The following is a 12,317-nucleotide window of genomic DNA, read 5'->3' on the forward strand; positions in this document are numbered from 1 at the left end:
CACGTACGTATTTTTTTTTTTCTTTTGGTTTTTTGAGACAGGGTTTCTCTGTGTAGCTTTGGATCCTGTCCTGGAACTAGCTCTTGTAGACCAGGCTGGTCTCGAACTCAAGAGAGAATGCCCTGCCTCTGCCTCTGCCTCCTGAGTTCTGGGATCAAAGGCGTGTGCCACCACCTCCTGGCACCTTTCATATTTTAATTCTGGTTCTTCTGAGATCTTAGGCAAGGGACTGGAGAGATAGCTCAGAGGTTAAGAGCACTGGATGCTCTTCCAGAGGTCCTGAGTTCTATTCACAGCAACCACATGGTGGCTCACAACCATCTATAATGAGATCTGGTGCCCTCTTCTGGTGTGCTGACAGAACAATATATATATCTTAGGCAAGGACCAGCAAGAGGGGTCAGCATGTCAAGGGGCTTGTGGTGTAAGCCTGGTAACCTGAGTTTCTTCCAGGGAACCCACATAAAGGTGGAAAGAGAAAGCCAATTCTACAGTGTTGTCCTCTGACTTACACACATGTGCTATCTGCATACCTCCTCCCCCAACAAATAATGAAATTAAAAGTCTGGAAGATCTTAGGAGGCTTGGTCTCCTTGGATGTAGACAGGATGACAGTGCTGTGATGTGAACTGTAGAGAAGTGCAGGGAAAGTGTCATTTCTCAGAGGAAGAATGTATTTTATAAATCAGATGCCTTTTTTTTTAAGATTTCATTTATTTATTATTTATACAACACTCTGCTTCCATGTATATCTGCACACCAGAAGAGGGCACCAGATCTCATAGCGGATAGTTGTGAGCCACCATGTGGTTGCTGGGAATTGAACTCAGGACCTCTGGAAGAGCAGTCAGTGCTCTTAACCTCTGAGCCATCTCTCCAGCCCCCAAGCAGATGCCTTTTATTCAAATCCTGTCTTCATTGTTATAAAGAGTGGCTCTCTATAACGACAGTCTAAGTAGTTACATATGGATTGTTATGTGCAGCTTTCTTTTCACAACTGGTCCCATGAGTTGCCTTTGGTTTTTAGTTGTTTCCTCAGCTGAGACATTGCCAGAGCACAGAAACAGAGAAGAGCTATTTATTGATTTTATTTAAATTGCTTTTATTTAGCATATATTGGTGTTTTGCCTGCCTGTATGCATTTGCACTGTGTGTGTGTGTGTGTGTGTGTGTGTGTCGTCTGCAGAGTCCAGAGGTGGGGTTGGATCCCCTGGGACTGGAATTATAGATGGTTGTGAGCTGCCATTTGAGTGCTGGGAATTGAACTCAGGTCTTCTGACAGAGCAGCCAGTGCTCTTAACCACTGAGCCATCTCTCAAACCCCGGAAGAGCTGCTTTAATGCTCTCTTTTAATGAGAGCATCAGTATTCACTGAGTTGCCTTATACCACAAAGGGAGCAGCATTAGGGTCAGTTGATATGGCAAATCACTGATGATGCTTCTAGATCTGTACAGTGTAAATTATTTCCTGTGAACTTCACCACCACACAGGGCTGACAGAAGGAGCAAAACAAACTAAATTATTTTAGCTAACTTAATGCAGCTTTATGATTTTATTACAATTTGTGTGTAAGAGAGATGCGGGGGATTGAACCCAGAGCCTTGCATATGGTGGGCTAGTATGCCCTCTAAACTATACCCTCAATTCCTAATTTCTGTTAATTACAACACAAGAAGGCTGATTTTATTTTGTCTAGAAACATATGACTTTTAACCTGTAATAAAAGTTTCACTGGCTGGTGAGATGGCCGCTGGTAGAGGCACTTTCATACAGGCCTTTGACCTGAATTCAATCCCCAGATCCTACAAGGTGACAGGAGAGAACCAATAACAGTGTTGCTCTCTGGCCTCTGCATGTGCCTGTGGCATGCACATGCTGACACATAATAATAACTTTTAAAAGTTCTGTGAGAGTAAATTTCTTAGGTAAATAGATGGTCAGAACTTAGTTAGAAGTCTGCATACTGGTCAGGCAGATCTCTGTGAGTTGGAGGCCAGCCTGGTCTACAAAGTGAGTTTCAGGACAGCTGGGGCTATTACATAGAGAAACCCTGTCTTGATAAAAACGGCAACAAAACGAGGCAAATTTCTTTTTTTTCTTTATTATTTATAACTGTTAGCTCTGGTTAATTACTTTGTCAAATCAATTTTTTACCCTGTTAAAGACTTAATTTTAGAGGCAGATCCCAAAGCTTAACTTTTATTAAACCTCTTACTTTTCCAGGCTTGTTTACAAATTGACCCTGCAGAGAGGATATCATCTACTGACCTTTTGCGCCATGAATACTTTACTAGAGATGGATTTATTGAGAAGTAAGTGTGTGTGGTCTTTCTTTTCTTTTATCAGGGTATTTACTAGATGGGGAATCACTAAATAAAATAATGTTACAAAATAAAAATATTCAACTTAACAGAAGCCTAATGGAGCTTCTGTGCTAGGTATTGGTCAGGATGTGGTAGTCTAGCAGGTGATGTGGGTGAAAGATTTAATGCAAGTAATTGCAGCAGCATTCATTTTAGGGACATGGGATTGTAGGCAATGTACAAAGATCCCATTCTACAATTGTAGCCTCATCTCAGACCAGAGGTCATACTTCATTTGTTTTATCTTTGTTTATGTGTATGTGCACATGTGTGGTGCCTGTCTAGTTAGAAGAATACTAGATCCCCTGGAGGTGGAGTTTCAGGCAGTTGTGAGCTACCTAACACTAGTGCTGAAAAAGGATCTCTGTGTAAGACCAGAGATACAAATAGCTTCTGTATCAAAGCTCAAGTTGATATTGCATTAAATTCACACCTCAAAGGGAATCTAGTATAAGTCTGATTTGTAATTTGTTTTTTTCAAGACAGGTTTCTTTGTGTAACCCTGGCTGTCCTGGAACTAACTCTGTAGACCAGGTTGACCTTGAACTTGGAGATTGGCCTGCTTCTTGCCTCCCAAGTGCTGGGATCAAAGGCGTGCGCCACCACCACCTGGCCTGTTTTATAAGTTTTATGTGGTAGATTTCCATAGCAAAATGTCCAAAAGATCGATGCCAGCACACAGTTATTATTATGTAAGCTATTACACCATTTTGGCCAGGTATGATGACACCTGTCATCCTAGCACTCAGGAAGCTGGGCAGGAGGATTTTATGCTTGACACTAACATGGGCTACACAGTGATATCTTGTCACACAAAAAAAATATCAAATAGTACTATCTCTTAGTATCAGCTATTTTATAGCATTGTTTATGTTTCATTGAATGGTTCTATTAAGATAAACCATGTAAATAAAAAGATGATTGATAAATATTGCTTGATTCATCAGATTCATACCAGAGCTGAGAGCTAAATTATTACAAGAAGCAAAGGTTAATTCCTTCGTAAAGCCAAGAGAGAATTTTAAAGAAAATGAACCCATGAGAGATGAGAAGAAACCGATTTTTACCAATACAGTGCTTTATGGAAAGGTGAGCTGGTTCTTGCTTTTTGTTTCTGCCTGCGCAGTTACATCACAGTTAGGTCTCTCATGACTCAGATTCTCAACATACCTATTTCAGGAAATGGACAAAGACAAAAAGCCCAAGGAGATCAAAGTCAGAGTTATTAAAGTCAAAGGAGGGAAAGGAGACGTCCCAGACCTGAAAAAGACAGAGTGTGAAGGCGAACACCGCCAGCAGGGCACAGCTGATGACACACACGCCTTATCTCAGGATAGAAAGCCTGCCATCACTGAAGTGCTAAACCCGGTCAATCCCAGCACGAACTCTGATGGTGCCAGCGAAGACCTGCATGCTGGAGGTTGTATGATAATGCCGCCTATCAACCTGACAAGCAGTAATCTGATGGCTGCAAATCTCAATTCAAACCTCTCCCACCCCAATTCACGGTGAGCTGGGGCAGAGAGGAGGCCTAAGTAAAACAATTTCCTGTATGATGGCATTTCAAAGAGTTACTTCTATAGTGTCAATGTAGACCGAATTTGAAAAACATCTGTTGAAATTACAGTCATGTAGCAGAGCATTCATTGAGTAGTTTTTGGGAATGCCATATGAGAAGTCTTTTCTTAGCTATGTAGGTATTTTGTTTTTTGTTTTGTTTTGTTTTTTTGAGACAAATTACCATAGAGCCCAGACTAGCCTGGAGCTTGGCTTTGTGACCCAAGCTGGCCTCCTACACATAATCTGCCAGCCTCAGGCTCCTCAGTGCTTGGTGACTGAATTACAGATGTGTACCACCACAACAAATTTAGCTGTCTAATTGTTCACTGGTATCTTTGGGATAGCTTTAAAAATATTTATTTTATGTCTGTATGTGTCCCTGAGTACATTTATGTGCACCACATTCATTCATTGTCTATGCAGGCCACAGGGCATCAGATCCCCTGGAGCTGCAGTTATAAGTCCTTGTGAGTCACCCAGTGTGGGTACTGGGAACTGAACCCATGTCCTCTGCATGGACAATGCCATTCTTAACTGCTAAGCCTGGAATATTTTTTTAATGATTGAATTTGTTTTTATTTTACATGCATTGGTGTTTTACCTGCATGTATGTGTGTATGAGGGTATCAGGTCCCCTAGAACTGGAATTACAGATAGCAGTGAGCTGCCATGTGGGTGCTGGGAATTGAACCTAGGTCCTCTGGAAGAACAACCAGGGCGCTCAACTGCTGAGCCATTTATCTAGCCCTGGAATATCCTTTTGAAAGAAATAATTTCTATTTTAAGAGAAAAGGGGTGATTTGACTTAAGTTTTGGCATCCATGTCCTTGATGTGTTATTCCACTTAGTATTGCCATGACAAAATAACTGAGACATAGGATTCTTTATAAAGAAAAGAGATTTGTTTGGCTCATGGACATAGTGGCTGCAGAGTCCAGCAGCATGGTGCCCACTGCTCTGGCAAGGGCTCATTGGCTGTGTCACAGCATAGCAGAGAAGGAGGCAGAAAACTGATCACATGTAGGAATGACATATATGCAGACAAGGGAGAGAGTTCAAGGGAGATACCAGGATCCTTATAAAGACCCTCTTTTATGGAACATCCTTCAAGTGCAAGAATGCCTTCTAAGGAGAACAGTCACCAATCCATCTTGAGATTTAATCACCTTTCTGAGAGTCCTCAGCACTTACAGGCTCCACCCCTCTCAACCCTGCCCACTGGGAACAAGCTTCCAGTATGTGGACCATTGGAGACCAAACCATATCTAACCATAGCACTCAGCACTGCAAAGTAAGCTTTATTTCTGCCTCACAGCAGCATCTCTCAATGGAAGAAGAATAGTCTAAAAGCAGTCTTTCATAGCAAATAGCCTTTCAGTGTTAAGTTATTTTGGCAAGGAAATGGTATATCAGACCAGTTTTAGATTTAGCTTCTGTTGTAGATTGAGAGACTGATACTGAGTCTGCTTAATGGGGGGACTGGTAATGATCAGTGACGACATTAATTAGGTCTCTTAGCTGTGAGGTGCATTAACTCAACTAGATTCTAACACACTGATTTAGGCTACAGAATCTAAGGATGAGTGGTCTGTAGATGTAAGTTAGTGGATATGTCTGTGTTGTCCAAAGGTTCATTAGGCCATAGGCTACAGTAATTCAAGATGTTCTTGAAGTGACCTTCAAGCCATGCTACCAGTAACCATGGTTTAATCCAGTCTCAGACAGCAATTGAGAACTCCTGATGATAAATGACCCAAGTTTAGGACAGATCTGAGGGAGCAGACGGGCCACAAGAGTAACTTCATGACATGGTTTTCAGCAGCAGTGAGCCATGTGTTAGTTGTTTTGTCCCTAGAATTCTCAGAACTAACTGAAGAATGACAATTACTTTTTGACACTCAGTGTTCTAACAGTACCATGGCATAAATCTTTTTCAGAAGCTAGGCTCTGGTTATATTGCCCAGGCTGTCCTTAAATTAACATCCCTGAACCCAGGCACTTGAGTGCCAGGGTTATAGGTGTTTGCAACCAGATCTACCTATTATAACTTACTTGTTTGTGTGTATGTGTGCTTTGTTTTTGTGTTTTTTTCTTTTCTTTATTTTTCCAGACAGGGTTTCCCTGTACAACAGCCCTAACTGTCCTGGAACTAGCTCTGTAGACCAAGCTGGCCTCAAACTCACAGAGTGCTGGGATTAAAGGTGTGCATCACAACCACCCAGCAATTTATTTGTTTTTAAAGCTAAGGCAAGGGCAATTCTGGGAGGTTCTAATAACTTATTTATTTTTAATTAATAGGTTAACTGAAAGAGCAAAAAAGAGACGTACTACTTCACAAACTATTGGACAAACTTTGTCTAATAGCAGACAAGAGGACACAGGTCCCACGCAAGTAAGGCAAGATGCTAGTCATTACAATATGGACTCTTGGGGCTGGGGAAGTGTCTCAGTCAGTAAAGCGTTAGGTGAGCAAGCTTGAAGACCAGAGTTTGGAATCATAGCACTCGTGTAAAAAGCTGGGCACAGTAGTAGATGCCTGTAATCCTAACACCACTGGGGCGTCAGGAGGATCCTTAGGGCTTTGTTGACATCCCAGTCTAGCCAAATTAGTGAACTGCAGGTGTATAGCCTTGTCTTCAAAAATAAGGTGGGGAGCTATCCAGAAAGACATGCATATTTGCCCTCACACACATGTACACGCATACATAGAATGAATAAATTAATACAATATGACTTCTTTACCTGCCTTTTTTCTCTTACATTCTCACATTAAAAGTCTTCCTTCTCTCCTAAGTTTCTCTCTCCCTTTCTTTCTGTCTTCCTTTTCCTGTGCTGGGACAAGTCTAAGGCTTTGCATGTGCTGAATGAGTGCCCACTGAGAATTGCTCCACCAGCCCCTCTTTTCTTCCTGAAAATAGACCATGATTTCTCTCATGCTTCCCCTCGTGCTTCATGATTTTGGTTTGTCTCGTTATCTTTCTTTTAATTTCTTTTAGATCTATTTGTTTTATTTTATATTTTATATGTAAATACCTAATGGTGCCTGTGAAGACCAGAAGAGGGTGTTGGTTCCCCTGGAACTAGACTTATGTATGGCTGTGAGCCACCATATGGGTGCTAAGAACTGAGTCCAGGTTAAGACCAATAACTGCTCTTAACCACGGAGCTGCCTCCCCAGCCCCCACTTCTGTATCTTTGTTTGTATACTAATATGTGACTTTGATCTTTACAATTCATAAGAGTTGTGCTTTTCTCTTCCAAAATTATCTTTATGGATTAAAAACACTTGCCAAATAGATGTAGTTTCTTTGCTCTAGAAATGGTAACTGTGTCTTTCTGTTTTTGCTCATCATTTCTTTACACAGTACATTCAGTTTATTACATTCAAGGCACAGCATTATCTATAATAATATAAAATTGAAAACATCTGGTATGGTGGTGCACAACATTAATCCCAGCACTCAGAAGGCAGAGGCAGGATGATCTCTGGTCTACAGATCGAGTTCCAGGATGGCCAGGGCTACATAGTGAGACCCTGACTCAGAATAAATAAAATACAGAAAACAACACAAACTTGTGTAAGAGCTGATAGTTTCTGAAGTATACCAGGGTACATTTGTGTGATATGGTGCTGCATCTTACACTGTGGAAAAGTGTTCACTATTTTAGAAAAGTTTTTTACTGCATCTATTTATTTTGGGGGACATGTGGAAAGCAGAGAACAATCTGTGAGAGTCAGTTTCTCCTTCTACTTGGTTGCTCCTAAGGATGGAACTCAAATCATCAGGTTTGATAGCAAGCATCTGTACCCACTGACCCATCATCTTACCACTACCAAGAAAAGACTTTAGAAAGCTATGAAGGTATCTCAGCAGGCAGGGTCCTGAGCTTCATCCCTAGCTTTACCTGAGCCAGGTGCACACCTGTAATATCAGGTGGAGTTAGAAGAATCAGGAGTTCAAGCCTTGATGCATCCTATTTCAAAAAAAGAAAAAAGTTTTTATGATCCAGTAACCAAAAATAGGTAACATAAAAGGTTTTCTGGATGGTAGATGTACACACATTTCTTTTTCTACTGGAGTGTCCCGGGGTCCATAAAGTATACCATTTTATAAATAGAAAAATTTGTTATTGATAAAATTAGCTGAAGCAATTGTCCAAAGTCAGGATAAAGTAAATAATATTAAAAGTTACAAGTTTTCCAAGGCAGTGGTGGCACAAACCTGTAATCCCAGCATTGGGGATGCAGAAGTAGGAGGATCTCTATGAGTTCAAGGCCAGCGTGTTCTATAGGACAGCCAGGGTTACACAAAGAAATCAAACCTGTCTCAAAAACAAAATAAAAAACAAACAAAACAAAAAGGTGGTGGTTCTCAAAATCAAGAATAGTAAGGACGGAAAACCCTGCTTGGGAATCTTCCCAGGGAGTCTGGTCTGCTTGTGTGTAGTGGTGCTCTGTTCTTTTGGTTTGTGTGTTTGTTTTTGCTTCTATTTTCTTTGAAACAGGGTCTCACTACGTATCCTAGGCTGGCCTTGGGATCCTTCTTCCTGTCTTCCAAGTGTGGGGACTATAGGAGTGTCTACCTTGCTTGGTTCTGTTCTATTTCTTAATTGTTAAGATAATCGCTAGAACTGTTTTCCATTACCCAAATAGCCAGCACTTCTAGGTTTGTGATTCTATAGTTAGTTTTACATGGTTCTTCATGCTAACTGGTACTTGTTTGTCTAGAGCCAAACAGAGAAAAGCGTATTTAATGATCGAACAGGCCAGAGTGATCAAATGGCGAGTGGAAACAAAAGAAAGCTGAATTTTTCCAGATGCGACAGGAAAGAATTCCATTTCCCTGAACTGCCATTCACAATACAGGCGAAGGAAATGAAAGGAATGGAAGGTGGGTACCTCGTGGTGTGTACTTCCCAATGCTCTGCAGGTGACGTGAGTAAGGGATGGGGCTTCTTGTAAGGTACCTTGCATGTGATCGTTGTAGAAAGCAGTAAATTGCTTTGAAAAAGTAAGTTCCATTGATAAAACTTCTTTCTTTTATAGTTAAGTAAAAGGTCAGACTTTTGTTTTGTTTTGTTTTAGACAGTCTCATTATGTATCTCTTCTGTCCTGGAACTCACTTTGTAGACCAAGCTGGCCTTGAACTCACAGAGAGTCCCCTGCCTCTGCCTCTAGAGTGCTGAGACTGCCTAGCTTAATAGAGATAATTTTCAAGAAAGGTAAAGACAGCTCCAAAGGGTAAACATTTTATTAGCTTGATGTTGAGATGCTGGGGCAGAATTTGAGGAAGGTGAATTTGGTTCAGTGTATAAGCTGTGGAAAAGCACCTTCCCTGATTGTTTGCCCAAAAGTGTTATAGATGCTTTGGGCATGCTGGGATTTGGCAGATTTTATAAATTTGAAATTTATCGTAACCTTAAGATTTAATTTAAGGGCTGGTGAGGCAGCTCAGCAAGTAAAAGCATTTGATGCTAAGCCTTCATGACCTGAGTCTGACCATGGGATTCACATTGTAGAAGGAGAGGACTGGCCCCATCCCAATAAACAAATGATAAATAGAATGTAATAATTAAACAGATATTTATCTTAAAGTGAAATGCATTGATGTGAGCAAATGTTCTTTCCTTTCCTTGGAAAACAGAGACCTTGTAAAAATGTGATGCAGTAACAAGGTATAGAATGTGTGCCTCATGAGGGCCACTCAGTAAAAATAACAGACATGCTTTGTGGGATCATAAAATAAAGGGTACCATATTTTACAACTTACAGGTACCAGTTACTCAGTTCCTTTGCAGCTAATTTCAAAAGTGGGCTTACTGGCTGTTAGCATACCAACCTGAACTCCTCTAAAGGATAGTTTCTAGGTGGGTGGGTGGGCCAACAAATTACTTTTTTTCCCTCCTTTTTTTTCTTTCTCCTTTTTTTTTCTTTTTCTCCTTTTTTTCCCTTTTTCTTCTTTTCTTTTTTTTTTTTTTTTTTTTTTTTTTTTTGCAAAAGTTAAGCAGATAAAAGTGCTGAAGAGAGAGTCAAAGAAAACAGATTCACCTAAAATACCAACTTTACTTACTGTGGACCCAAATCAAGAGAAACAAGAGGTAAACTTTTATACTATTTATAGAATGTTGTTTTGTCTTTTCCTTAGTGCTTAAATTTAGTTGCTATTGGAAAGTCTTGTGAAAATTAAAACTTTTATAATGTTTAAACTCTAGAAACAGGTCTGTTTTATTTTATTTTATTTACATATGTTGTTGGCTTTTTGAGGCAGGGTCTCACTATATAGCTCTAGCTGACTGGAATTCACTCTGTAGACCAGGATGGCCTCAGACTCACAGAGATCTGCCTGCCTCTACCTCCCCAGTGCTAGGATTAAAGGCTTGTAACACCATATCCAATTATTTATGTTCTAAATGTTAGTTTTTGGTACTCCATCTCTTATTTGAACTTTTAATGATTAGAATACACAGCATCCAGGACAAATAGTAGCTGTGTTATGTTCATCATCCAGCCATATTTAGTTGACCCATGCCATGGGACATGTAGTAGCTGGCTGCCCCAGCTGTGTTTGCCTTTGGCTTCTTCCTTTCTATTTTCTTCCAGTTTACTGTCTTTGAATGTTCCCTGAATGTTGTCCTATTTTCACAAATATTCATTGTCAGCTCCAACCCCTACCCACCACAGCGATGCTTAGATTTTATTTGGAAATCTTGTAGGTGTCAACACCCATTTGAATGCTTTCTCTTAAGGGCACAAGACTGAACTGACAGTCACTGAGTCTCAGCATGCATGTGGCCTTGTATCCCTAGTGAGGTCATCTCTGCATAATTGATCAGTTTTGTTATTCCCCATTACAAATGCAATTGACTACATTTTAATTCATGATAAAATAAATTCATTATTAAAGAAAATTGGGTAAATTTAAAATATGGAAGGCTGGGGAGAGACAGTAGCTCATTTGGTAGTGTGCTGGCACAAGGCGCTAGTTCCACATGAACCAGATCTGTGATCCCAGAACTTGGGAGGCAGAGGAGAAGGATCAGAAGTTAAAGGTTATCCGAAGTGACTTGAGATTCTCCTGGACTATGAGACTTTGTCTCAGAAAAACAAACAAACTATATGCATATATATACATTTTCCTGAAACTCTGTAAGAAGGCTTTTAATGGTAACATTTAGAGCTGTAGCTTTGTTTTGACAGACTCAGGACTTCTTCCGTATGTCACAGTCTACTTTGCAGAAGCAGTGCTGTTATTGAACAGGAAAGCCATTAATGACCATCTTTTAGTTTGTTATAGGTCACAAGATCCTTTAAGCTTGTGCATTTAAGGGTGTCCTCATGTTCTTGAAGCCTGTAGAACATACCATTTGCAGATAGGTTGACAAATTGGGTGAGTTAGGGCTCCTAGGTTTGAAGAGACTTGTGATGTGCCACTAGTGTTCATCTTGCTATTCCATGAGAGGCCTAGAAACCAAAACCACATATACATGCAGGGAAAAATGAATCAGAACAATGTTCTCGGGTGTTTACATGGTGTGGAATTCCTGAAAAGGCAGCCTTGAAAAGAGAGTAACCAAAACCAGTTGCAGTTATTAGGAACACCTGGGAGCTGTCAGTGCTGCTCGGAGCTTACCTGTACACTATTCAGACACAGCGACAGTGCATATCTAAGACTGAGGTAATGCTAGTCCTAATAGTTTAGTGAGCTAATGTCAGAGTTAGGAAAATTTCTGAGCTCGTGAGATAATTCCGTGAGTAAAGACGCTTGCCACCAAGCCAGAAGACCTGAAGTTCAGCCCCAGAACTGACATAACAGAAAAAGAACCAGGGCCCACAAGTTGCCCCCTGACCCTGATATGACCATCATGACACACATTCATGCACATACAAAGTAAATATATGTAAAATTTTAAAAATTTCCTTAGTCATGAATAGTTTTAAATGCTTTCAATCCCATAGGAAGCAGAGAACACTTTGAAAGGTAGAGGCAGGACAGCCTGGTCTATATGGTGAGTTCCAGGCCAGCCAGGACTTCATAGTAAAACCCTATCTCAAAACCTTTTCTTCTAAATATTTAGTCTGTAGTTTGTTTTATAGTTTGAGAGAATATTGAAATGTGGGATAGGAGTTACGAGTGTAGCTGCTAGTGCTCATCCAACATGGGCTTGGTCAACAGCACCCCAAAACAAACAAAAACCAGAAGACGGGGAATAGAAACTTCCGTGTTGTATTCTTGACTCTTCCATTGGCTTGGTTTTTTAATTACTTCGTCAGATCTAAGTACTCCCTCGATCTGTGTTAAACCCTTTCAATAGGCTTAGCAATACATTGACAAAATGTAGGTGCACACTGAAGGGGCATAGAAGGAACCCCATATGATTGTGAATGGATAGTC

At 40.5% G+C, this 12,317-nt stretch overlaps 1 protein-coding gene across 16 annotated transcripts in view; it reads left to right on the forward strand.

Moving 5' to 3' along the window:
* The window catches only part of Cdkl3 (cyclin dependent kinase like 3), a 90,317-nt gene that overhangs the window by 20,732 nt on the left and 57,268 nt on the right, over nucleotides 1-12,317 (forward strand). For 7 of the 16 annotated variants that reach the window (XM_027427567.2, XM_027427565.2, XM_027427579.2 and 4 more), the window contains 6 exons: nucleotides 2,225-2,313; nucleotides 3,312-3,453; nucleotides 3,544-3,872; nucleotides 6,223-6,316; nucleotides 8,654-8,816; nucleotides 9,926-10,023. In XM_027427567.2, the coding sequence (XP_027283368.1) occupies nucleotides 2,225-2,313; nucleotides 3,312-3,453; nucleotides 3,544-3,872; nucleotides 6,223-6,316; nucleotides 8,654-8,816; nucleotides 9,926-10,023 (915 nt within the window). Of the gene's footprint in view, nucleotides 1-2,224; nucleotides 2,314-3,311; nucleotides 3,454-3,543; nucleotides 3,877-6,222; nucleotides 6,317-8,653; nucleotides 8,817-9,925; nucleotides 10,024-12,317 lie in introns of those variants that run through there. The other 9 variants (XM_027427577.2, XM_027427576.2, XR_004770855.1 and 6 more) reach the window with 6 other exon arrangements.

The sequence above is a fragment of the Cricetulus griseus genome, chromosome 7 (assembly GCF_003668045.3).
Source record: "Cricetulus griseus strain 17A/GY chromosome 7, alternate assembly CriGri-PICRH-1.0, whole genome shotgun sequence".
Taxonomy (NCBI): Eukaryota; Metazoa; Chordata; class Mammalia; order Rodentia; family Cricetidae; genus Cricetulus; species Cricetulus griseus.